At 49.7% G+C, this 21,719-nt stretch overlaps 2 protein-coding genes across 13 annotated transcripts; one reads left to right on the plus strand and one right to left on the minus strand.

The window, feature by feature from the left end:
* Window positions 1–135: 135 nt before the first annotated feature.
* On the minus strand, window positions 136–5,774 carry LOC309712704 (uncharacterized protein). Its single transcript, XM_082543734.1, has 11 exons — window positions 5,423–5,774; window positions 3,262–3,457; window positions 2,876–3,107; window positions 2,518–2,797; window positions 2,222–2,399; window positions 2,065–2,141; window positions 1,816–1,996; window positions 1,502–1,750; window positions 680–851; window positions 509–609; window positions 136–414 (listed from the first exon to the last, which is right to left on the minus strand). Exons 1-11 carry the CDS (start codon window positions 5,693–5,695, stop codon window positions 302–304), a joined length of 2,052 nt encoding a protein of 683 aa, XP_082399860.1. The 5' UTR covers window positions 5,696–5,774; the 3' UTR covers window positions 136–301.
* A 491-nt stretch (window positions 5,775–6,265) lies between these two features.
* Window positions 6,266–21,713, plus strand: LOC309712701 (SUN domain-containing protein 1-like). Of its 12 annotated transcripts, none has more exons than XM_082543723.1 (23): window positions 6,266–6,498; window positions 6,916–7,004; window positions 8,670–8,840; window positions 8,915–9,108; window positions 9,378–9,404; window positions 9,551–9,835; window positions 10,966–11,103; window positions 11,914–11,988; window positions 12,638–12,757; window positions 15,916–16,014; window positions 16,201–16,276; window positions 16,412–16,458; window positions 16,672–16,886; window positions 18,267–18,524; window positions 18,808–18,900; window positions 18,981–19,054; window positions 19,166–19,304; window positions 19,410–19,694; window positions 19,828–19,912; window positions 19,996–20,111; window positions 20,271–20,438; window positions 20,511–20,603; window positions 21,045–21,713. In XM_082543723.1, the coding sequence occupies exons 3-23, from the start codon at window positions 8,737–8,739 to the stop codon at window positions 21,159–21,161; spliced, it is 2,808 nt and encodes a 935-aa protein (XP_082399849.1). In that variant the 5' UTR covers window positions 6,266–6,498; window positions 6,916–7,004; window positions 8,670–8,736; the 3' UTR covers window positions 21,162–21,713. The 12 variants fall into 12 exon arrangements, with proteins under 12 accessions (XP_082399849.1, XP_082399850.1, XP_082399848.1 ...); XM_082543722.1 differs by lacking the exon at window positions 6,266–6,498 and adding an exon at window positions 6,505–6,780; XM_082543724.1 differs by lacking the exon at window positions 6,916–7,004.
* Window positions 21,714–21,719: the final 6 nt, after the last annotated feature.

A 21,719-nucleotide genomic window follows, 5' to 3' on the forward strand; every position in this document is an offset into this window, starting at 1 on the left:
GCAGATACTTTAAATGTTAAAAATATTTTGCAGCCAAAACCTGATTAGAAGAAAAAAAGCTGAATCAAACTTGCTGCCACTTCCTGTCCCACTCTGTGTTCCAGCGCGTTCCCACACAGACGAGCAGAGACCAGGTAAATAAGAAGTGCTTTATTTACAGATAAATAACAGCGTGGTCAGAGAAAACACAAACATGTATTTAAATGTTCTTCAGTGGACTCATGCCGTGGTGAAGGCGGTTCCCTCAGTAACAGTCGGCGTGGATACGTTAGAGCAGTTTCCTCCTTCCTGCTCCGTGTCCTCAGACGGGCCTCAGGTCGTCGGGGACGGGGATCCGTTTGAGTTCGTCCACGTAGGTCGAAGGCTCCTTAAAAACGTCTTCAAACAGGAGCTTCATCAGCTCGCTCACATATTCTGGAAGACATGGAGGTCACTGTAAACCACACTGGTGTCAATAAAGTTGGAGAGTTCAGCCTCTCCTCTGTGTGTGTGTGTGAGCTGCACTCACTGGGTTTGGGCTCGCTCTGCTGAGGCTCGACGGTGACCTCTGAACTCCTGTCTTTGTGTCTCTCTGCGTCCTCGTTGAAATGCATGGCGGCCAGGTACAGCCTGGAAACAAGATCCACTGTCACACAGGTGTTTGAAGCTGTGACATCAGAGCTGAAGCAGCAGCGTTTACCTGCAGAGCACGCCGACGAACGGGAAAGCGACGTTCTTCGGCGCGAAGCGGCGCACAAGCCAGTGGAAGCGTTCCAGCGTGGACGCCTGGTGGTCGTGACTCAGTTTCCCGACATCGGCGAGAATCCGCTTGTTGAGCAGGAGCTTCTTCAGCTTGTGCAGAGCCACCGAATCTGCAGCCACACAGGTGAGCACAGACACACCCACAGGTAAACAGTCAGCCAATAGCAAAGCAGCAAAGAGTTAAGCCACGCCCATCACAATAAATCAAATAATAAAACTATTTGTTAATTGCCCTTTTAACGCCCCTCCCCCTCAGCCGAGGCTCTTAACAGCGAGTGGGTGGAGCTTGTGTCTAAGCTGACTATGTCAGGGGCGTCCTCTCTGTGATGTCAGCAGGGATGACTCATCTGAGCGCTGAGAGTGGACGTCACACCCTGCTGGACACATTTGAAAGGCCAGCAGTCACATGACTTGACCAGAGGTTTATGACATCATTACGTGCGAGAGGTCAAAGGTCACTGTTTACAGAGGGTTAATTTATTCGTCTTCTCTCTGCATCTCTGGAGCTGAGATGAGTCACGCTACATCAGAGTCTGACTGCCGCGTTATTGTGGACACCGCCGCTGTGATGTCACAGGCTGGTTAGCCAGGTGAGCGGCTTCACCTGTCAGCCAATGACTGGACAGTTTAATAATCATACATTTTATTCGTGGGCGCCTTTAAAGCCCAGACTCTCCACCTGAGGCAGAGGCCATCTTCGCCCCGAGCAGGTGAGGTCCACATGCACAGGTGTGACTGGCTCTGATTGGCTGACACTCACCTGGTTGGAACCACTTGCTGGGATCCATGGACACGCGGTTAGGATGCGCGCACGTCGGGAACAGCGGGTCGTCGTGCATGTGGACGTTCTGGATGTGGTTCACGAGGGATTTCCACTTCGCCACCTTCTCAGGCGCGGACGTGGAGGTCGTGGCGCTCCAGTAGACGTGGTTCCTGATGCTGGGCAGCCACCGCCGCACCAGCAGGCACTCTTTACTCTTCGCCAGCTTCTTCAGCTTCCTGGACAAACCTGCGGAGAAAAACATGTTAGCGTGTGTCTGACGGCTTATCGTCACGTGACCACGCCGTACCGACCCTTCTCCAAGTGCTGGATGTTATAGTAATGGCGGACGTTTCGCTTCCTCAGGTATTTCTGCACGCGCGCGTGGCGGTCGGTCACGATGTGGTCCACGCTCAGGCGGTTGACCTGGAGGAGATCGAGGCCTCGCCGCAGAGCCTCCGTCTCCACGTGCGAGCTGCCGCTGACCCCGGCGCTCTGAGAGGATAACCATAAACAGTCACGTGATCAGCTCTTACTTCCTGTTGGCACAGAGCGAGCGTTACCTGAATGAGCTGGATGTCGATGACGCTGCTGCTGCTCAGGTGCATCAGGGTGTAGCTGCCCAGCTTCCCGCAGTGTCCTGTCAGAGGAAATGACATCATCAGGCCAAAGTAACCACAAGGTGACAAAAACAAGACACTAATGATGGCGTTTGCTCACCCAGCAGGTCCGCCCTCATCCGCCCTCCCACCGCCACGCTGCCCTCGCCCCTCAGGCGCTCCATCAGCACCTGCTGGTCCCGCTTCCACTTGTGGTTGATGGCGGGCTCGAGGAACATGCGGGCGTGCCTCCTGAAGGTGTCGGACTGGAACACCTGGAGGTTCATGGCTCTGCACACCTGCAGGTGACGCACAGCAGACACGCGCCGTCATGGAGGACGTCTGCACGTGCGCACACTCAGACAGTGACGTCAGAGTTTTACCGTCACGTGTGCTCGGGTCAAAGGTCAAGGTTACCTTCTCCACGTGACTGAATGAGCCTCCGGTGAAATAAATGGCCGCAGACATCTGCAGGTTTCCTAGCGGCGTGCTTCCCGCCACTGGCTGGCTCTCCCACTTCCTGCTGTAGTCACAGCTGGGGCACAGCTGGCTGAAGGAGACGAAGGTGCCCATCCGCCGCCGCCGCACCTCGCAGCTCAACCCGCACACGGGACAGGTGAGGAAGAGGTCTCTGAGACAGCTCTCAAACACGATGTATTTGGGGTCGTTGTAGTGGGAGGGCGTGGCCTCCGCCTCGCTGTGTGGGTGGAGAACAGCAGGTCAGACGTTTGCTGCACAGACAGACAGGAACCTGCAGGAGGCGCCGGCACCTTACCGACTGTCGGGCGGCTCGCTCGAAGACTCGTCCGGCTCATACGGCTCGCAGATGGGGTCGTACTGGTCGGATGCTTCGGGGAGCTCTGTTTCCTCCTCTGGCTCCTCCCCCTCCTCTTCTTCCATCATTTCCAGACGTGGTCTCTTCGCTGGTCTGACACCCGGCTGAATCCCCGTCTCTGATTGGGTGGTCACCGTTCCCACGTTACAGTGTAAAACCGAGGCCTGTGTGGCTGAAACGCACAAAACACGTTTTACACTCTTTAAAACTGAACAAAGCTTCCTCTTCATCACAGTCCAAAACCTGCAGTTCCTCCACCAACCAGCAGGGGCCAGCAGTTAGTATGTGGCCATCTTTTACTTACAGTGTGTGGCACTCATACCCACCTTTGCTTCTCACGTGCTGCTTCAGCGTGTTGTAGGACAGCTGAGTGGCGGCGCACCTCGTAGATGGGGAGTAGGACGTCTGCGTGCCCACCGACACCATGTAGTGACAGAACTGCGTCGCCACGGAGACCTTGGGTTCAGGGTCGGTCTGACAGGCGGTGTTTCTGAAGCGAGTGAGGGGCAGCAGCACCGGACTCTGCTCACAGGAGAGAGGCCAAATCAGGGGTGCCCAATCCCGGTCCTCGAGAGCTACCGTCCTGCAGCTTTTAGATGCATCCTTGTTCCCACACACCCGAATCAAATGAATGGCTTGTTATCAGGCCTTTGCCAAACATGATGTCATGCTGAAGAGGTAATCAAACCATTTGATTCAGCTGTGTTGGAGTAGGGATGCATCTAAAAGCTGCAGGATAGTAGCTCTTGAGGACTGGGCAGCCCTGCGCCAAATGATATGTAATGCACTACGGAGGACCCAAGGTGCCAAAATAAGTAAACGACTCCATAATTATTCATGGAATATTCGATTAAAACTGTAGACTTTAATTTTAAAAATATAAAGGACTCAAAGCGGAAAGATCAGAGACACTGGTCCACGTCGGCCATGTTGATGACGGTGCATTAAATGGTTTTGGCTGTCGCCCACATTTATGAACTTTGTGGCTAACGGTTCAGAGGAGGCGCCACGAGGAGCTGAAAATCTTTAAAACAGCTCAGTTAATGTTTCTGTTTTTTATAATTAGAATGTTGTTGTTTCCCTCAAGCAGAAGCAGAATACATTAAAGTAATGTAAACAAAAAAATATTAATATTATCATTATTTTCAACCGTTTATTTTTACATTAATCGGCTTCATCGCAGATTTCAAATGTGTAACTGTTGACATGATTCCAACGTATTAAAATTGAGACTTTCCCCCAGACTGCAGGAGGTCCCAGGAGCTCTGCGGGGCACAGGTACAGGTAACGGACAGCAGGCGAGCCGCTGCACGCTCACCTTCACCTGACAGGTTTAACCTCTGCAAACAAAAGCAGGTGCAGCAGATTCATTTCAAACAAATAGCGAGGACTTCCATCATTCCCCAGCATGTTTAAAACATCAACAGAGAGCAGGACATCCACCTTTTGCTCATCCATCATTTTTCCTCTTCTCCGATCCTTTCACTGCTCATACCGAGGCTCAGAACAGCTTTAGCTGCTCTTCTTTACCACGTCCGTGTTCAGCAGGTTGAGGAGATATTCGTGCCTGATGATGTCACTCAGACCCAACCGAGGTGTTTCTGAAGCAGCTGACAGACGAATGCTCAGAACGCCTCACCCTGCAGGTGTGACTTTGTCATAAATGCTGATAGTGCTATATCGATAAACAGCCAAATTATCGATACAGTGAAAGTATCGGTCAGGCTCTAACAGCACTGTACTGATGTCCAGCAATGATTGTGCACTGCACTACGTTTTGTTACCTTTCTTGCGAAGCAGTTGGTGACATGTCTGTGAAAAGTGCTATATAAATAAACTTTTACTTACTTACCAACTCTAAATACTAAAATAATTAAAAGGTTTTTGGAAAAAACATTGAGTCATTTCGCTTATTTTGGCCGTTTTGGTGCTCCATATACTAACTGCTGATCAGATCAGAAGTTGGGAGTATTTTTAAAATTAATTCTGGTTTTTAAAAAGAAAAAAGTACAGCTAAGCTAGCGCTGATTTACTGACACTTATAAGGTGTCGCTTTTATGAAAGGATGTAATGACACTTATAGGTTTGGTTTACACCAGTTATCATAGTATTGACAAATATGGCCAATACAATCATAGCATAATAATAATAATTATTGGTTTTTAACGACTGTTTAACAATACAACCTTATTTACGGAGTAACGGTCTTATTCTTATTATTAGTTTTTGGCATGTTTGAACCTCCACAGACGGTCACGGTTTAGCCGTTTATGTCGTTATTTTCAGGCTTTTTCAGTGTTTTTCTGATAAATTCGGTTTTTATTTTTTATTTTTTTACACGTTAACTGAGACCGTTAGCCCGGTTAGCCATTTTTGTTGTTTTTTGATCCCGCCGGTGGATTTAAACCGTTCTACCGTCCGTTTCCCGGTGATCCGGGACTCGGCAGCTACTCGCCGCGGAGATCCCCGGGCTACACTGAAACTCACCGCCGCCGCTTTGGACTCCTCTACGTCCCCGTGGATGAACGGCAGCGCCCCGTCCTTCAACAACAGCCTGGCCGAGAAGCCGGCGTCATACTGGGCTTTGTTGACGAACGAGTCCTCGGAGAAGTGGCGCGAGCAGACGTACACGGTGGCTTTGGGCGGCCGCTGGTCTGAGAACAGGTACTGGATCCACTGCTGCCGGATCCGCTCCTCTTTGGGCAGCGCGAACAGGTTCAGCTTCCCCTCGCAGCCGAAGATGCATTTCTTGGGAGACATCCTGGTCCGAGTCCCGCTCCTGCACACGGAGCTGGAAAACTTCCCGAGTCCAAGCGCGAGGAGGAGGAGGCGGAGCCCGCTCCCGTGACCATATAAGGAAATCCCCGCCAGTTAAAGTCCACGCGGCCAAGAGGCAACCCCCCCCCCCCCCCAAAACGGTCGGCGCAGACGCAGGGAGTACTCAGATTACTCCAGCACGGACTGACCTCGTTAGCTGAGATTCAGGCCATGTTTCACGTTCCCGCCACCACTTTAACACCGTGAATGTGACAGCAGGTACAGGGTCGAACTCGGATGTTTCTGAAAAAAGTTGAATATCCTCAAAGTTATTTTAAAGTAGTTCCGTTAACAAATGATAACAGGCGAAATCATCTGTTAATGTGATGTTCTTTGGAAAATTTGTTTTTTCTGTTTTCAAACGTTCACTCACTGCAATAAAACAATATTTTAATGAAAATGTCTCTATACGTTGAACTCGGAGTGAACCATCTCAAATCAATATATAATCTTTTTCATAGAGCGTGTCGCACCTCCGGCCACAGGGGGGCGTAAATCACTGCTGGCGCTATAAAATGCCCCCACTGTAAACGGCTAGTGTTAAGTCTCCTGTCTGTTGTTAGTGTGAATGTGATCCCCTGAGAGGAGCTCACGGAGTCTGCTTTCATCGCTACGCTGCTAACCGGCAGGTTCTTAACGGGAACACCATTTAACTGTCTCCGCCAGCGCTATCTGTCGCTCGCTAGCTGCTAATAGCTAGTGGCAGCTTGTGGCCGACGTCTCTCCCTATCTGCCCCCCGCTGCGGGTGAGCACAGCGTTTTTCCTCTCTGTACCGTCCTGATTAACTTTTCTTTTTCTACTGTTATTTTCTGTGAGCGCTAACGCTGACGTTAGCAGAGCCACGGTTCGTTTTTCGCGGGGGTCCGCCCACTGTGGGATTTTACTGGCTACGCACAACATCATTTACGTGAGCTGACCGCGGATTGGTTGGAAGCTGACAGCTTGCAGTTAAAAGACTGCACACGTGGGCTCAATTGCAAACAAACAGAGCGGACACGCGCACGCGGGTGTAGAAGGGCGATTATATGTAAGTAGAGTAACGATGGTGATGGAAGGAACAATAAAGACACAAGAATAAAAATGTTGGGTTGTGTGTTTACGTGTTTCACCCCGCTGTGCAGTTGATAATCACCTAAAACACGCGATCTTATTTTCCCATCAGCCTCTCAGGTGAGGGCGCTCTCAGCAGGTGAAGGGGGAGCATTGCAGCGCCACCTGACAGCTCAGCAGGAAGTCGGCGTTTACCTGAAGGTGAGGGCTGCTGGGTAACTGAGTCTGAGGTGGCAGCTGGAGATAATGGATGATCCTCCTTTGTCTCGTCCTCGCTCTCTGTGCAGCTCCTCATTTGTTTTGAGACAGCTTTCTTCTAATTGGCTGCTCCTCTCAAACAGAAGGTTTGAGTGGTAGGTGGGTGGGGCTCTACGGTGAAATGTCCCCCTTTCTAAACCCACTCTCTTCTGATTGGCTGACTTCTGGACTCCAGCACCCAGTTTGACCACATAAAGAATTTCTTTCTTAGTTTTGAAGTAACATCCTGGTTATTTGGGGGGAAGAGGAACAGCAGGCTGAACACCTGTAAACACCCGAGCGTGCGAACATGTGGCGGGAAATATCTGACTTTATTTATTCAATAAAAATATCAGTGTCCTCACAGAGATAGAAGTGTGTGTGTGAGAGCAGCTGACTGACCCACAGACAGGAAGTGTAAGCAGGTTAAAGGTGAACTTCAGCTGCTGGCTGGATCTGTGTGTGTGTTAGAGTTGGTGTGATTTGTGTGTTTGTGGCAGCGTTGTTGGCGGCTCTGCCGGCCACCATGAGTGACGAGGACCTGCAGAGCTGGGGCTGGACTGACCTGTGTGTATGCTCGGCTTCTTTCTCTGCGCTGTTGTATGTAGGTCAGGTGTCTGATAAGGTTGCAGGGATTTGGTGTGTGTGTGTGTGTGTGTGTGTGTGTGTGTGTGTGTGTGTGTGTGTGTCTTCAGTATTTCAGGAAGAAGCGGTTTCTGTGTTCCTGCTGCGTTGCTGCAGCGTGTCTGCAGCTTAAGTGTTTCAGGACACTCGAGTTTAATCATTAAGCTGAAGCTGCTTTTAATCCAGAGTTTAATGAAGGAAACGAGTATCTGCAGCTCGCCGTTCGTCTGGTTAACACGACCCCAGACCTCCATCGATCTGCCTTCATATCACAGGAAATGCGGCTCGGAATACTAATAAGATTCCTCCGTACATGCTGGGAACTTTAACGTTTTTAATTTTATTAATCTGCATTTTATGGCTGACTTAGTGAGACTCTTATTATAAAATTAAAACCTGCTGGAGAAACCTGTTAGAATCATATTTGGGAAGTGTTGCACAGTTTTCTTTGTGCCATCCGTCGTCTTCGGTTTGTGTGTGTGTGTGTGTGTGGTCGTGTGTGTGTGTGTGTGTGTGTGTGTGTGTGTGTGTGTGGTCGTGTGTGTGTGTGGTCGTGTGTGTGTGTGGTCGTGTGTGTGTGTGGTCGTGTGTGTGTGGTCGTGTGTGTGTGTGTGTGTGTGTGTGGTCGTGTGGTCTATTGATCAGATTCATACATCATCACCGATGTAAACAAACAGTCTGTATAATTTGTTTTTTAATTGTAGACTTTTAATCAGATTCTTTCCTCTTTATGTTTTAACAGTTTTTTCATATTTAAAGGAAAAACGTTCCTCCTGTGAAGTTTCAGTGTTTTCTCATTATGTCCTTGTACATTTTAAAAGCTTACTTTGCATCTAATTCTTTTATCCATGATGTAAATATGTTTCTTACTATATTCTGTTAAAATGGTTTTCAGCTTTATTTGATCAGGTTGCTTAAATTGGCAACATTTTCAGACTTTGTTTCCATGAAGGAACACGCCTCTTCCTGTTCCTGCTCCCTCATCTTCCACGCCTGTCTCCTCAGCTCCACCTACTCGTCGTCAGACTCTGAGAAGGAGCTGCAGGTCACCTCCTTCCTTCGGGCGAGGGTCATGTCGAGACGCAGCCTGCGGCTCGATGAAGGCCTGCTGGACCGCAGTCTTCCTCGTGGCAGCGCTTCCTTTAGTGCGGGAGGAGGCGACTGGAGGAACAGCAGGTCAGTGTGGACGTCTGCTGAAGGTGCGTTCTGTTCAGGTCTGCTCCTCCTTCACCTCCTGCCTCCTTCTGCAGGTCGCTGAGGTCCCGTCGTTCCCAGCAGCATTCGGTCTCCTGCTCCGAGTCGCTCCTCGATGCGCCGCATAAACCTACCGTCATGGCACTCCACAACAGCAGCCTCCACAGCGTGGCGTCCGACGCCTCCCTGCTCTCCTCCCTGCAGAACGAGTCCTCCATCCAGGAGCAAACGCAGGTCGACGCGTTCTGGGGTACGAAGCCTGCTCATAGATTTATAATGATCTCTGTTTACAGAGCGCTTTGTGTAGTGCTTTTCCATGGCAACAGCACAGGTCATCAGATCCACAGATTCAATATTCTTACTTTGATTACTTTGGTCTGATGTTTTCAGTCGAAGGAAATGATCTGGGTTCAGTTCTGGACTCGTTAGCCTGCTATGTTGAGTTTGGAGCATCTGTGAGCACAAGGCTCGCCTTGTTGACCGGACCGACTCTAGTTTAACCTTGATCTTCCTCCTCAGGTTTGGACCACGACTCGGATTCCAAAGGTGAGCCTGCGCCCCCGCCCGCCTGCGCCCCCGCCCGCCTGCGCCCCCGCCCGCCTGCGCCCCCGCCCGCCTGCGCCTGACTCGTAAAGGCTTTGATAAGGGGACACGATGAGTCAGTTTCATCATGTCCTTGTGTCTGTCTGCAGAAAGCACCATCATCGCGGAGCAGAGCAGCGTCGCACTGAACAGCACTCTGATTGGTCTAGACACCCTCTGCAGCAAACACCCGGGCCAGGCCAGCAGGGTTTTCTGTAAAGACTGCAGCGCTCTGAAATCTGAGCCGCCGCTGGGCGAGAAGGAGGCCGGCTCCGCTTCCTCCAAATACACCACAGACACCTCCTCAACACTAATGGTGCCGCGAGCCTCAGAGTCCGAGGAACCAGAACCTTCTACCATTTACTACAGAGACAGAAGCCGCAGGAGGAGGACGGGTGAGGCAGACGCACGTGACGGTCTTTACTGTGGAAATGACCACATCAGACTTTTTCCTTTTTTTTGTCTGTAACGAGATTATAATACGACAGCAAAAACATTCTCGTATTCAGAGTAACAAAAACAAATCGATCTGTAGTAAAAATCTTTTCCCGTCATTCCTGAAACATTTCAAATCTCCAGAATTAAGACGAAGCAACACCTGCTGAGTTTCTGTTCCTGTCACACTCTGATCAGTGTTGTTACAGATGAAACCACACAGCCAGCACAGGTTTACCACAGTCACTGCTCTCTGCAGCACATGCTTTATCAGGACAGGGCGCCGTCTGCTGCTACCAGTGTGTCCAGTTTGGTTCTGGTTCTGCACAAACGTAACGCTTTAGAGCCTCCATCAGCTCCATCAGCTCCTCTCTGCTGCTGACGCCTTCCAGGAGGTTGGAGTAGCTGAGGACTTTGATCTGATTAGTGGGTTAGTGATGAACATAAGCGGTGAATGTAAATCAGACTGATGAAGTTGAGGGTTCGTTTATATGCAGACGATTTGCTGCCACCATCAGGTCAGCCTGTGAACTACAACATTACCCACCACCATGTGACCCTGGAGGGGGACGAGAAACGACCACGCACGTGTGTTTCTGCAGTGTGACGTGGTTTCACGTGCAGTGACGGATATTTGAGGCTTAATTCTGATTATGGTGTCACTGAATGATCTGCCATTTAAAGGTTTTGAGCCTCAGTCTTTTCTGTAGACGTCACAGTTCTCACTATAATTACTCATTTAATGACAGTGAAGCTGTGATTGGATGGCTGATGAGCAGTTTCTTTGACCTGCCCCTCGCTCTGCTTCACCTTCAGCAGGTGGAGCAGCTGACGGTCACTTATCAGCTGGAGGGGAAACGAGCCCGAGCAGAGACCGATTGCTCTGAGGCACCTGGGCAGGTGCTGGGGGGCGGGGCTCGTGCAGGCTTCCACTTTCATGAAGCTGTGGTTTGTTTCCTGGATTTAGGAATCAGCTGAGCGTCACTTCCTGTTCTGGGGCTCTGCTGGCGTGTTTGTGTGCGGCGAGCTCGCTCGCAGGTGTCGGGGTGAAGGCGCCGCTCGTTGACTAGTTGTGGTTTGGCTCTTCCAGATGTGCTGCAGCTGTGGCTCGACTCGTGTTGGCTGCGTATCAGGAGAGCCGCCGCCTGCTGCGTGTCTGCGCTGACGCACACCTGGCAGGTGTGTCGGGGGTTAAAGGTCAACATACAGCCCGATAATGGACACAGAGGTACTGACTGTCTGTTTACAGCAGGTGGGGGAATTTACCTGTGCACCTTTCTTCTTCACACACTGGTGTAAAACACATCTGCTTCACCTGAGCGAGGCCGCCGTCCAATGAAAGCACCCAAAATCGCCTCTGTGATCAGAAGAGCCCGTTTGAGTGGTTAGCAGGAACTCCCAGAATCCCTCAGCTCCCTGTGAATGACCCACCTTTGCCTGCAGAGGCAGCATTGCGTTACCTAAAGTGGTGCTCTTATGAGGAGGTGGTGTGAACTCTGTCCTTCAAGCTTCAGTACCTTTGACCTTTCTCACCCTTCACTTAACTGCGTTAGCTCCGCCTACATGACCCCGAGGGTTGACTAAGATCACCTTTTAGAACTTCTTAAAAGAGAATCTGCCAAAGTAGCCCGAGATCAAAGATGTCTGCCAACGGCCTTATGTTTGGATCTTCAGGAGGAAGAAGCACAGGCGGGCTTCATTAAACGCGGAGGAGGAGCTCCACCCTCACGTGTCTCTTCTGTGGTCATTAGACCTCAAAGGGTTTATTTCCATTTATTTTTAGTCACCTGACGCCTCCTCGCTAAACATCCCTGACTCCTCACGAGACCAGAGCGTGCTCTGGATCTCTGGACCTGCAGTCGCTGTGCTTCTTTCCAAATAAACAAATGGGCTGCACCTCTTCACTTTGGCTGTTTCCCTGGCAAAATGCAAATCTGCCCTCCGGCTGCTTGCAGCGAACATTCAGGCCTCGGCTCGGAGGTGGACGGTGGTGATCTGCCGCTCTCGGTGAGTCCTGACTCTGTTTCCTCTGTTTCAGTTCGACCCGGCCGCGGCGGAGCCATGAGCCTGACGGAGTCCAGCCAGAGGGAGCTACAGCCCAACGGATCTCTGTGTGAGCAGCACACACACCTCAGAGGGTTTAATCAGCCTGCTGTTCACTCGTTCATGATGCTGACACACACACACACACACACACACACACACACACACACACACACAGTATTTCATGTTGGACTTGTATGTGATGATGTGCATGGAGGGTGTAGCGTGTGCAGGCAGCAGTCATGGATACAGAAAAGATTGAATTGAACTTTATTTATAAAGCACCGAATCACAGCAGGGTGCAGATTTCCTTTCAAGCCGACTCTGTCTGTAAATGCATCGTCTCCACCTGCTGGTTGCTGTCTCTGTGCAGGCAGCAGGTGGAGTCTCACCAGAAAACTCCGCTGCTGCACCAACGCTGCCTCTGAAGCGGGCGGTGCTTTAACACTAATGTTGAAACTGTGTTCGTGGCGCCGGCTCAGAGCGGCTTTGCTGCAGCAGTGTGTTGTGAACAGTCGGGGCGTGACTGAAGGGTCACAGTGATCACCTGATGCGGAGGTCGCCGTGTGCACGCTCAGGTGTTCTCCGTAAACCTCGAGGCTCCACAGCCAAACTCGGAGCTTCCTGTTTGGAGCAGCGGTCACATGGTTCCTGTGTAGATGTTTCCTGTTGTGACTCCTGTGTTTTCTGTCGGTTAAACGCTCTGCTGACACCTACAGGTAACGACTGTAAGGACAGACGGCCTTCGCCGATGGATGCGGTCACGTCTTCTTCGTCCTCGTGGTCCTCCCTGGTTTCCTGTTTGTTGGGGTTCACGTGGAGCGCTGCTCTTTTCACAGGTTCAATACCCGCTCCGGCAGTCTGCGCTGCAGGCCGTGCAGATCGTTTTTACTCACATCCGCTCTGAGTCGCATGTGTTCAGTCGCAGCGTGAGGCCACAAAGTGTAAAGATGGTGTTGGCCTGTGATACAAACGGCAGCGCTGTCAGTCTCTTCTGTCTTTGAGTGTCTCTGAGCAGCTTGTGTAAGCGCGCAGCGGAAATACGAGTCGTAAAGATGCTTCAAAACAATTTATCTGACCCGTTATACATCCTGTGACTTCAAAGACACACACACACACACACACACACACACACCAGCATGAACAGGAAGCTGTGACGGTTTAAATTTGAATCTTATGTAAACAGAGTAAACGCCCTCCCGAGTAGATTTGACTTTGTGTTGCCGTGACAACCAATCGGACTCAGCAGCAGGGTGATTGGCTCAAAACTTAGTGATGTTAACAGACTGTATATAAAAGATGGGTGTCACTTGATGATTCTTTTAATTATTTGATTTGTTGTTTTCCTCGTCTCTGCCATTTGACTAATTAAATCAAAGTGTTTTATAGGGAAATTGTGAGCATTTGTTTTTGTGATGAACTAAACTTGAATTCTCTGCATTGAAAACGTCATGAATAGGGATGGGTACCAGTGTCCGGTGCCATCAACGGTAGTAACCAGACTGAAAAGCAGCGCAAATTTTGGTGCTTTATTTCGGTGCTTTTTTTTCCTGAGCTGTGATACACTTTAGATTCTAGCCAATCATTTTACGTTTCCGAGGATAGTAGGCGGGCCCAGGTACGTACGTTCTTTTAGAGCAGAGCTACAGATTAAAAATGCCCAAGGCGAAGCGGTCAAAGTCTGGCTGTACTTCACAGCAAAATATGCAAACTCAGCAGCAACAAGTGCTTTAAGCTGATACATAGCGTTTTTTTTTAAAAGCCGAGAAATGCGCCGTATTTGATAGCTTGCTGCGAGACCTCACACCGAGCGCATCTACTGCGGGTGGGTTGCCTGTTATGCAACATCCCCCAAAAACCCGAAGAGGAGAGTCCTGGCCCCTAGCCCTGCCAGTGTAGCAGAAATGATGAGGATGATGATGCAGCAGCAGCCGTTCTTCTCTGCGTGAGTAGCTTAATGTTGTTCGTGTGTAATTTACGTTGAGTAGGCTAACCACGTTATTACATTAATGCATGTAAGGTGAACTAGCAAACATCATCATAGCTACATGCGGCTGTCTTCTTGTTTGATGGCAGATGCTCCCTTCACCCTGGCCAAAAAGGCTAAAATGACCAAAGAAAAAGTGGAAAACAGCTGAACATGAGAGGTTTAGGACAAAGTTTGTGTTTTTTTTTTTTTTCATTGTTTAAGCACTGCTTCCAGCCAAGAGTGATACCATATATGCCCCATAGCTGCAGAAAAGGCTAACATTGTTATCTTTTTACAAAAAACAGCTGAACATGAGAGGTTTTTGGACAAAGTTTGTGTTCTCCATTCTTTAAGCACCGGCACCGTTTCAAAAGTACCAGTTTGGCACCGGTATCGGATAAAACCTAAACGATACCCATCCCTAGTCATGAACTCTAATATCAGATGTTTACGTTTATTAATGACTCAGTCATTTCCGTTGCTGTAAAAGTCGAACTCAACATTTTTCCAGATTTGTTCGTGTTACATAACGTTTGAATCGATCTGCGTTGAAGAAACCGTGACGGAAGCAACCGGTAATAACGGCGTGCGAGCGCAGCGCTGTGCGGACGTGCTGCTGAGTCACAGGCAGTGTTGGTCAAGTTACTTGAAAAAAGTAATCAGTAACTAATTACTGATTACTTATTTTCAAAAGTAATTAATTACTTAGTTACTTAGTTACTTTTTAAAAACACGATGTACAACCTGAGTAGCTGATAAAGCGATAGATCTTTCAGCCCAATTCTACTTTTTCTGCATAATCCATCATACAAAATGTAATCAAATGGAAAAGTCTCTTTTTAAAACTTGTTTTATTAGTTTTAATCTTTTAACTTTATGCATCAAGCAAAAATTTATCTGCAACATTCTCTGACTGGAAGAAATTAGTTTAACATTTAAACCTATTTTCTGCACATTCCAGCACATAAAATAAAATATTTTGTGTGTTTACACTCAGTCTTTCAAATAGATGCAAGTAAAACACAGCAGAAAATAAATAAAGTCAAAGACTCAGCGGTCCTGTTGCTCTATTTTCACCTGTAAAGCAGGAGTGGGGTAGGCGGAGGTTTACCCTGGTGCAGGTGTGCCGCGGTCAGTGGAAGAATCCGCGAGTTTCTCTGTGAGTTTCCCATTACGTCGTAGCTACTCGGTGCTTGTTGGAAGTTTAGGGGTTTTTTCACTGTAAAAAGAAGTTTTCTTCCCACGCACAGCGGACACTAATGTTTTTGTCACTTTTTATGGAATCAAACTCAAAGTAAGGTCAGTACTTCCACGCTTTAAACGCTGCACGCTCATACTCTCTCTGCACTCGATATGTGATCCACTGTTGATCTGCACACAGCTGTTGTCACTAACGTCGCACTCGCTTACGTCACTGTCGTGAGACATTCTCGCAAAAAATCAGTTTTAGTAACGCAGTAACGCAGCGTTCCTACGGGAAAGTAACGGTAATCTAATTACCGTTTGCAATAGTAATCCCTTTACTCGTAACACGTTACTGTAATCTGATTACTTTTTCAAGTAACAAGTAACGCGTTACTGCCCATCTCTGGTCACAGGCGCGTCCACACGTTCCGTTTTTAAACAAACAACAACAACAACAACAATCTTTATTTATAGAGCACATTTAAAAGCCTTGGGCATACCAAAGTGCTTTACATAAAACAATAAAAGGTTCAAACATTGATAACGGATAAATAAAAATAACGAGTTATGTTCATAGATAAAAGCTACCAATAAGAATGACTACAGCACATGGGTAATAGCAAGATAAAAGCTGTACCACCATAATAAAAGACACCAATAGAAAGATAGGAGGGAATTAATACAAGAGGTCAATAGGTCAATTTTAAGGGCTGAGCTCACCGGAGCGTTTGGTTTGGTCAGGCCTTAAAAACCAGAGTGACTTTGGCCAAAATGGGCGTGGCCCGAGAGCGTCTGCAGCCGCTTCCCGCCGTCCTGACTGACCTTCCTCCTCTCCTCCTGCAGCTTCGGTTCTCTTTGACCTCGCTCAGAGAGCGGCTCGGGCCCTCGGGCCTCTGAGCAGGAAAGCTGGTTCTGCTTCGTGGACCGCCGCACGCTCTGCAGGTTAACACCGCCATGTGTGCGTTTGATTTGTAGCGTCTTTGCTCCCTGACCCAACCCCCAGCTGTTTGTTGCTTAGCTGCTCTGTCGTGTGTGTGTGAGTGATAGTTGGTGAATAAAATCCCTCCCTTGCCCCTCCCATCCATCTGAATCTGTGTTCTGATTGGCTTTATCGTTCTGTGTCTGCAGGTCGGACAGCAGGCGACGCCTTCAGGTGGCTCGACACACGGTGGCGTCACATGACCACAAACACACCGCTGAGCTGGCAAGTTTGAGCTGATTCATTAGGTTTTCTCATTCTGGAGTAAATCTGCTTCATCAGACCTGTTCGACCGCTCAAATACATTTAAGCTTAAATAGTGGAAGGAAGGTGATTAACCCATGGCTGACGTCTCTGCAGGTTTCCTGTCCTCCTGGTGGTTCTTTCTCTCCTGTTTCTCCTGTTCGGTGAGTTCATTGACTTCAATGATCTTAAATCACTGTTTAACAGCAAACGTGGACGATTCTCCTCAGTTTCCTAAAAGCTTCTGTGTGGCTCACAGTTGGATTTAAAACGCAGTCCTGCAGAGTCTGATGCTCGTTCACAGCAGGATTAGACAGGAACACAGCAGTCACAGCTGACTTTCAGGAAGTGATGTAACTGGACTCCTCCCTCCTCAGGTCTGCGCTGGTTTGGTCCAGCTGTTTTACAATTGCTGCTTCCAGCTGTTAACATCACAGAGTGGAGGCCAGCGGTCTCCAACATCCCCGCTCTGTCCTCTAACAGCTTCCTGTCCTCTGAGAGCCAATCAGGAGAGGGCGACGTAGATGAGTCAAAGGAGGCGGGGCTGCTTCACAGCAAACCTCCACCAGCAGAAACTGCAGCAGGAGAGGAGGTATGACCTCGAGGCTTTCAGCCGGCAGCAGATGAGGTTTACGTTTGGTGGTTTGTTTGTGCAGTCGAAGGGGAAAAACCAGCGCTGTGCTTCTGTAGAGCGCCGTCACTCTCTCAACCAACCTTCATCTTCTCAGGCGTTACCATAATGTCACTGAAAAGCACAGTCGCTTTTTGATTTACAGGAGTTACGCAGGGCTGCCGCGATTAGTCGACTATCAAAATCGTCAACGGCTAATTTAATAGTCGACGCGTCGTTTGAAGCTTTGTAAGATCCCAAAAGACTCATTAATAGGTAGCAGGATTCAAGGGTGTAATAACGGACTGAAACAGGGATGGCAGCTGCCGTTAAACCAAGTAGAAGCAGCTGTGTCCGAATTCAGGAACCGCATCCTCCTGTGGCCGCATGTGTAGGCCGATTACGTTACAGCGGCACGACGAAGACGGTCCAAATTCGAAGACTCCGAAAAATGCGCCCTTCATTTCCCCAGATTTGAAGGATGGGTCGGGTGTATACTTCGTGCCCCAACCTATCCCAGAATTCATAGCGCAGCCCAGCTCAGTTTCCAACAATGGCGGCAGCTAGTTAGTTTTAATATTACTCTTATTATTCTTTCTGGGTCACAAAATAAACGTTTAACATATTTTCATGGAGAATGTAGCTGTGTAAACCTCAAATATCGGCTCAGTTTATCAGGACACCACATATTTTCAAAAGCGCTCCGACGTTTTCGGAGACGTCTGTTACCCACTAGCTCGATAGCTAGCCGGGGGCTAGGCTAACTAGAGCCGTGAGAACACCGGACTCCCGGCAAATCGTTTTCAAACCCACCGCCGTCTTTCGCTACTCAGGTTAAACATGATATATGAGTCACTTAGATAACTTAAACATGTTATTGTTTGGCTTTTTTCAGTATTTTATTTGTTCCTGAGTAAATCGGTTTGGCTGAGATTAAAGTTATAGTTTTTACACAGCTGAATAAACGTCAAGCAGACAGCTGATTATCAGAAGTGTGAGATGCTCCAGAATTTACTCGGTTAGTTTATTAAACTCCACCGAAACAATCTGCACATTGCATTAAAATGTAATAAACTATCATCTTGTCTTTAAGTTATGTGCTAACTAAAAATAAACACTTACAGCTGTAAGCTAATGATAGTTATATAAGAGCAGATGCTGCTGGTGCAATAAGCTGTAGTTGTACGTCCAGTGGATCATGATCTGATTAGTCGACTATCAGAATAATCGTTTGTGGCGGCCCTGGAGTGACGCATGTTTATGGGGGGAAAAAAAACTGCAACAAAACACGTGCCTGAGGCCGGCGACAGGTTAGGATAAACTAACATGCATCCTGGAAGTTTACGAATGTGGTTGTTACAGGAAGTGGGGGCGGCGGCAGAAGATGCTGAGCGGCTCATTCGTCTGGAGCAGAGTCTGATGGTGCTGTGGGAGCGCGTGGAGGCCGGAGGACGGCGGGCGGAGCAGAGACACAGAGAGCTGCTCCGGCTCTACACCGGCCTGCAGCAGCTCTCGTCTGCTCAGCGCGACGGCGTGGAGGCGTCGCTGAGCGCTCTGCTGGACCAGCAGCTGTCCGAGCTCAGGAAACAGCTGGACGAGGAGAGGTGGCAGAGGGAGGAGGTGAGGATCTGCAGCACCGTCACTGCAGTTAGCTGAGCTGAAGCTAGCACACAGCAGTAGCACCATCCACCTGTCAGTCAAATAGGCCACGCCCCTAATGATACAAACTATAACCCTTACTACAATTTAAACGGTTATAAAATGCAGATGTGATGGAGGCCATTATCCAGAGACCAGAACAGTTTCTGTATCGTGCTGTGAACGTTTAACACGGACTCACCGGGGCCCCCGCTGGACGCCGGAGGAACTGCACGTTACTGAAACATCTGTCGCGTGTTTGCAGGTTCGCCGGCAGGATTTGTTGCAGCAGCAGACGCAGACGTCTCGTCTGGATCAGCTCGAGCTGCAGCTGCAGAAACTGGTGGCCAAAACGATGGTGAGTCACATGACCTGAGACGAGCTTGGCGTTTCACCTGTAAAAGCTTCAGAAATAAAACTGCTTCACTAAAACTGCAGGAGGTTCAGTGGAGACGTGAAGCTGCTGGATCTCTCCTCTCGCCCTCGCCGACCACACTTCCTGCTGCTGTCAGGTAACCTTCGTCATCATCACCTTCTTCAGTAGGTTTATCTGGACCAAAGAGAAGCAGCTGCTGATGCTGGTGCGACTCCTTCGTGGCTGACGTGTCTTTTTCCTCCTCCAGTGTTGACCGGCAGTCCCATGATGCCTTGCTAGCGGAGGTGGTTCGGTTGGAGGCGGCTCTGGGGGACGTCAGGCGGGACGTCAAGCTTCTGTCCAGATGTCAGGACAGCTGCCAACAGCTCGCCACAATCCAGCAGGCGGTGAGACACTCATTTTAACGGTCTCCTTCACAATAAAAGCCTCACTGAATGGTTGCTTTTAATGTGAAGGACCAGTTTCCTGTTCTGACTGTCCTTTTTCTGTAGATTTTGGGGCAGGTCTCTGCTCAGGTGCGAGAGGAAGTTCGGGCACTGCTCTTCAGCAACCAGCTAACAGCGGGCGGAGACGCCGCCGCCCTCCCAGAGTCGCTCCTCCGGTGGCTCTCTGAGCGCTATGTGAGCGAGGCGGACCTGCAGGCGGCGCTGGCCTCTCTGGAGCTCAGCATCCTACAGAACATCAGCCTGCAGCTGGAGCAGCGGCGCGGCGAGGAGACGGTCAGAGAGCCTGTCCTGCATGCTGCTGAGGGCGTCGGGGCCACAGTCACCCAGGAGGTGAGGAGGCGCGGTCAGAGGCGGGCCTAAATTTACCACCTGAGGATGAGTTTGATAAACCTGTCTAACCTTCTGAGTAATGACCTTATTCACGCTGTAATAATCGCCACTCACGCCTCCCTCGTGTCCTCAGGATGTCCGTGCGGCGGTGAAGGACGCTCTGCGGCTGTTTTCTGAGGATCGAACCGGCCTGGCGGACTACGCTCTGGAGTCTGGAGGTCAGAATCCAACAGCGACGTCTGTGATGTCATGAACCTGCTGTAATGGTTTACCCAGTGTGGCTTCTGTGCTCGTCCCGCAGGGGGCAGCATCCTGAGCACTCGCTGCTCGGAGACGTACGAGACGAAGGCGGCGCTGCTCAGCCTGTTCGGAGTCCCGCTCTGTTATTTATCTCAGTCTCCCCGAGCTGTGATCCAGGTAACTCACCCGTACAGTCATGTGGTTACGATATGAAGCCCCTCCTCTTTCTCGTCTTTGACTCTGTGATAGGACTTTGTCCTCCTCTCAGCGCTCCTCCAGATGTTTTTGCTCAGACTGATGAATCAGAAATCACCTGATCTGTGCTCTCTGCTGCAGCCCGACGTCCACCCGGGGAACTGCTGGGCCTTCAGAGGCTCCACGGGCTTCCTGGTGATCCGGCTCTCCATGAGGGTCCTGCCCTCGGCCTTCACCCTCGAGCACATCCCCAAAGCCCTGGCCCCGAGCGGGACGCTGCACAGCGCCCCCCGAGACTTCGCCGTCTACGTAAGAGAGCGATGGCGTGCGTTCATAAACCTGCTGCTCTGTAGTCTCTGTGTAACCTGAACGCTCTTTCAGGGTCTGGCTAACGAGAGCCAGGAGCGAGGCAAGCTGCTCGGCACCTACACCTACGACCAGGATGGAGACGCTCTCCAGACATTTGCTGTTTCAGTGAGTCGTGGGGCGGGGCTTGTGGTTTTAGCCTTCCTTAATGTTGGCGAGCCAGTCTGTCACAGTCGTTAACACTCAGCCTCAGAGGGCGACAGAAGCCTGTCAGATACCAGCTGCTTCACTTTGTCTCTTTAAATTTGTTCTTGTTTTTAAAACCGCACGAACGAGACGGCGAGACTGTCACATGACTCATGCTCACATGACTGCAAAATATGACCTCACAGATCTAAATCTGGACACTCGCCCCATCAATGGAAAAAACCACAAACAAATGATCACAGGCAGGTTGGGGGTTAGTTTTGCAGAGCGGCTGCTGAGATGAGCAGAGTTATTGATCCAAATTTAAAGTTTTTTCTCCTTCGAGGCAGAAAACGAGTTTGTTGCCTGAAGTTCTCAAACATGCGATGTCGCTGCCTTTTCCTGTCTGTTTTGTCCCGTCAGGAGGAGAACGGCGAAGCCTTTCAGATCATCGAGGTCCAGGTTTTATCTAACTGGGGCCACGAGGAGTACACCTGCATGTACCGCTTCAGGGTACACGGGACGCCCGGCGACGTCTGAGCGCGCTCATACAGTCGAACTATTAGAATCGCGAGCGGGGTGGAGGCAGCGCAGAGGACATCGTAGCTCTGGTTCAGACTCGCCTCCTGCCCTCGCCACAGACATTTCCATCTGGAAGTGATCAGTGTTTCCTGTGGAAAAACAACAGTGTGTCATTTCTGTCAATAGTTAATATTTCTGTGTTTTTGTTTGACGTCCTGTTGGCTTTCCTGTTTTGTCTTTTATTGGTCCCTCGAGCGTCTGTACTCTGAGCTCAGGCGTTCTCACAGGGCGACCCGTGGACGAGCTGCCATGTTGATGCAGCACATGAACGGTCCTGGAAACGGCGCCGATCCACAGCGACGCGTTTACTGTCTCCTGGAAAAGCAGGCGACGTTCCCGCTCGAGCAGAATCGTTTAAAAGGGAGTTTGAGCTTTTTTTGCACAGACCGACTGAAACGTTTGAACCTGTGAAATCCAGCTGCTGTAATGTTCTCATTTTGTCTTCAGGTTAATTTGTTTTTAATCTGTGGTTTCATACTGGACGCTTCTAATAAAGATTTTCTTAATATACACTGT

This window comes from Aulonocara stuartgranti, assembly GCF_965226115.1.
Source record: "Aulonocara stuartgranti genome assembly, chromosome: 8".
NCBI classification, from domain to species: Eukaryota; Metazoa; Chordata; class Actinopteri; order Cichliformes; family Cichlidae; genus Aulonocara; species Aulonocara stuartgranti.